Source organism: Gossypium arboreum, chromosome 5 (assembly GCF_025698485.1).
Source record: "Gossypium arboreum isolate Shixiya-1 chromosome 5, ASM2569848v2, whole genome shotgun sequence".
Taxonomy (NCBI): Eukaryota; Viridiplantae; Streptophyta; class Magnoliopsida; order Malvales; family Malvaceae; genus Gossypium; species Gossypium arboreum.
Window position 1 is genome coordinate 44,283,013 of NC_069074.1, and position 4,474 is coordinate 44,287,486.

General features: G+C 30.9%; 1 protein-coding gene across 1 annotated transcript; it reads right to left on the reverse strand.

Moving 5' to 3' along the window:
* Positions 1 to 1,934: 1,934 nt before the first annotated feature.
* Positions 1,935 to 3,841, reverse strand: LOC108451151 (purple acid phosphatase 8-like). Its single transcript, XM_017748881.2, has 7 exons — positions 3,483 to 3,841; positions 3,230 to 3,386; positions 3,043 to 3,150; positions 2,822 to 2,949; positions 2,604 to 2,732; positions 2,471 to 2,538; positions 1,935 to 2,307 (listed from the first exon to the last, which is right to left on the reverse strand). Exons 1-7 carry the CDS (start codon positions 3,708 to 3,710, stop codon positions 2,088 to 2,090), a joined length of 1,038 nt encoding a protein of 345 aa, XP_017604370.1. The 5' UTR covers positions 3,711 to 3,841; the 3' UTR covers positions 1,935 to 2,087.
* Between the last annotated feature and the right edge of the window lie 633 nt (positions 3,842 to 4,474).

Consider the following 4,474-nt stretch of genomic DNA (forward strand, 5'->3'; position numbering starts at 1 on the left):
ACACCTTTATGTAAGTAGAAAGGTGAGTTCGAATAGATAAGGAACCAAAAGTTGGTGCGTAGGGTGTACAACTTCTTCAATATGTAGCGTCATTCACAATAGTGGAATTCATAGCCCGAGACATGGGTAAATGTTATCCTCTCATAGGCATTACATGGTTTATGAAAAGTAAATATGGCCACGAGTCGTTTGTCTTTGTGATGGATGACTTGATCACTATTTGTTAGTTATTGACTTTTCATTAAGAAAGATGTAATGATTATCATGATATAAAATAGGATCATACTAGGAGAACGAATATTATCCTAAAGAGATCAAAGATATACTATGGGAGTAACACACTTATGACAAGGTTATTGGACGAGCACTGAATAATTGTTTTCGTAATGGTATGTCATTAGGGAGAGCTCAGTCACGATACTATAGTGGAATGACTTCGTGACTAAATGAGTTTATAATTAATAAACAAAAATTTGAAATTTAATTATAAATCATTTAAGCCCTAATTACATAAATCCAATCGATCCCTCCGTTAACTCGTTGAAACCAGAAATGAATTGCATATTAAATCAAAATGAACATAGTGAATAGAAATAGAGAAATGAGAAACATTCAGAAAAATGATTATGGTTTTTCTCCAAAATAAAAAAAAATGGAATCATTTTAGAAATGAATGTGGGTTTCTTGAAAACGAAAATTAAATGAATATGAGAAATGATCCATTTGCAAATATATATGGATTACTCAGAAATAATGAGAGGGATGAGTTTATGTTTTTGAGCAGTTTTAAAGCCTGAAAATGAAAATAAACCATTAACTCATAGTGAACAAGTTCGGTTATAAAATATTGAATATATTTTCTTAAAAATTTTGCTAGGGACAAAATCATCATAATTTTACTGGGGGTAAAATTGAGATAAGAAAATTATTTAATTGGAAAATTTAATTTTTATTTTAAAAATAGAAAAATACGTATTGAATTAGATTAAATTATAACGTGCTGGGTTAAAAGTTCAGAAAACATATATAATTAGGACCAATACATTGAGAGGCCTGAATTTCCATCATAATACATATGAAAGGAAACACACCCTATTAGCCTTTCTCCCTCTCCTACTTGGACTAGGAAGTTTTTTTTTCTATTTGAAATAAACATCTATAATTCAATAAGGGTTTTACCTTCTCTCTCTATGAATAGATGACACTAGTAGAGCTATTTACACAATTTTGAGAGATTGTTACTCTGTCGAAAAATAGAAATAATTTATTCTAAACTATTAAATATATTTTCCCAGAATAACAATTTAACCAATATCTATTAAAGAAGAAAGAATTTTTGTTTTCACTCCAAAGATAAAAGAAAATTTTATATAGTTCTGTGTTTTGATTCAATTGGTTCGAACCCACATTCGAAGCAGTTCGTGGTATGAGAATAGCGGAAAAGATCGTTTGTTTGAAAGTAAAAAAAGCATCAAAGATCTGCTTAAATTATTTGGTTTTTTCCACCTTTAAGGCTTAGTTGAGCTTTGCTTCTCAAAAAAGTATTCTTTTGTCCTCAAAAGTGTTTTTGGAAAAAAAAGTACTTTTGAGCAAAAACTAAAATTTTCTATTTCTGTTTTTTTACCGAAAAAGTGTTTTTACAGAATATCTTATTTAGCAACACTTTTATATTAAATATATATATTTATCTGAAAGTGCTAGAGAAACAATTTTAAACTAACTCTAAGGCTTTTAACCAAATGGAGTTTATGGAGTTAGAAGTTGGTATTCCATTTAACAGTGATTTGGGTTCTACTTCCCTTTTTCATTATTAAAGGAGGCAACTTAAGTTGTCCTTTATTTAGGTAAAGAAGTCGATTAAAATAAGAAGGGTTCCATGTAAATCACATGAAAATAATTTTTAGAAGAATCTACTTCTTTTTTCCTGGCAAAACTTTTTCATGTGGGCAAATAATTTAGTTATATATTCACACTTCATCTCTGTACAAATTAAATATATAATAACCGGAGATAAAATTGACAAATCTAATAAATATCTCCAACAGATTTTCTCAAAAACAAAAAATATCCAGATTAAGGAAAGCTTGCTATACTGCAGAACGCAACTGTTTAGATATCTTCCATTGGTGCAAAATCAGGCCTTCAACATCATAAAACAAAATCATGGCTTCATTCTCATTCATCTCCACTGACATGAAACCTTGCCCGTCGTACAAGAACTTCGCGCTGTGATTAACGTCATCGTCGGGTTTAAGGTCACCCCTCCATGCTTTTGACCCTCCTCCACTCGTTAAGTATTGCATTGCTCTGCATTTGCAAACTCCAATCAATCATTACCATACTTTCTTTTTAACCATACTCAACACAGACATCACAAAATCCCTGTCTGTCTCAGGGTTATTGCAGTGTTTCTGTGTTATTTAAATTATCATTGTGAACGTGTTCGCATAATTTGGTAGGAAAACTTTACCCGTTCATGCTTGTAATATGCTCCAAACAATGGTCATGGCCATTCATGTAAACATCAACATTGTTGTCCTGAAATTTTTTATATGAAATTAAACATTATATATGAATAAAAATTCGTATTTAAATAAAATTACCTTGAGTACTGGAAGTAAGAACTTGATAAGCTGGGCAGTGTCACCATGATGGCCAAGACTTTTAATTGCATGGTGGCCAACAGCAAATTTCCACAGCGCGGTTGAGTTTCGCATTTCCGCTTTCAAATCCTAAAATGGTAATGAAAACGAGGTTATAAAAATATAATACCAACGTTACAAATTAATACTAATACGATAAATAAATAATACAAGACGACCTTGATAAGACTAGAGAGGTAATTTTTGCGAGGTTCTACGCCTTTCCAATCGTAAGTATGGTCTTCTGGATCTGTAAAGTATTTGTCCACAAATGGAGTGGTATCCACGAAGAATATATCTACTAGTTCTGAAAATTAAAAAAGAAATCAATATTTTTATTAACCAAAACGATTTTGCACTGGTTGGAACAATAATCAGTTTACTGTACTAATTAATTTACCTGTTTTAAGGACGAATGATCTCATACAAATCCATCGTTTGTCAACGCTTCGTAGAGTAGGGTTGAGTTGTGCCTCAACATTGCCTCTATAATCATGGTTTCCCAAAACTACAAATAATTTTTTTAGCATTAAAAAACCCTTTAAAAATGAAACAATTTAGGGAATTAAATTTCATCAAAGACTTACCACTGTACCATGGTTTTTGCAAGCTTTTGGCAGTATATATGTTTGTGAAAGAGTCTCTAAAAGCTGGGTCATATACGCTGGTTAAACCATTATCATAGAAATTATCACCTGTTGAGATGACGAAATCTATTTTTAGTTTCTCTCCAATCCTTCCCATCTGCAATTCAATCAAATTAATATTTTCATGGGATTTGAATTCCAAAAACAACATATAAAAAGTAATTTATAATTTTCGGATTCATTCGAATTAGACCTGAAAAGCAACTTCAGATTGATTGTAAAATCCTTTTCTGCCCCAATCTCCAACGACCAAAAAGCTAAGGGAGCGATTAGGTTTGACGGGGTGTTCAATCGTTGTAAGCTTCGCCAAACATGGAACCAAGAATGCACAAAGCACCACCGTCAAATAACAACAAAGCTCTGCCATTGCTTTTATTCTCAAACCGGAAGCCATGGATGCTGCTACCATTGCTACCACCATGGCTTTTATTCAAAGGATTTTGGTTTTTATTCAAACAAAGCTTTTCAAAAGGTAAGAAAGACGGAGAGAATTTATGAAAGGTAGGTAAATTTATTTAACTAAAAAAATGAAAGTTAAATAATAAAGTTCAATTATGAGTGTTAGATTGATTTCATGCCATTTATATAGTTTAGTATTGATAAAAATGTATTTGACTAAGCATATTTCAAGGAAATTTGACCATTAATGGAAAGCGAAGCGTGTTACCTCTTCTCTAAGTAAGTTGTGGATGACACTTGTTGACGTTTAAATCGTGGTATTGTGTTTGTCTTGTGGCTGTTGAAAAATTTTGATTCAATATTTAAAATAGTATTAAAAAATTCATTCTGAAAATCATATATATTTGTTGGAAATTGAAATAGAAATATTTTTTGTTATTAAATGGTAATTCAAGTTTATCCAAACTATAAAAACATTTGCCTCAGGTTTTAATCATACAAATCAAATCATGTAACAACTCATTTTCAGTGAAATCAAAACAGTAGTTTTGAGACCACAAATTTGAGTCAGAAAGAAAATTTATTTTAATATTATTGCATGAATTGCATTATGATAGAAATGGTGTATGAAAATTTCATTAAGAAAATTTTATCGATTTCATGTTTAATTTTGGAAAGGACCAAATTGCATAAAATGTAAAAGTTGAGTTCTAGTAGCTATAAGTATCAAATAGCTATGGAATTCAAAACTTGAGGCCCTTATATAGTAATTAGACCATTAAGAAA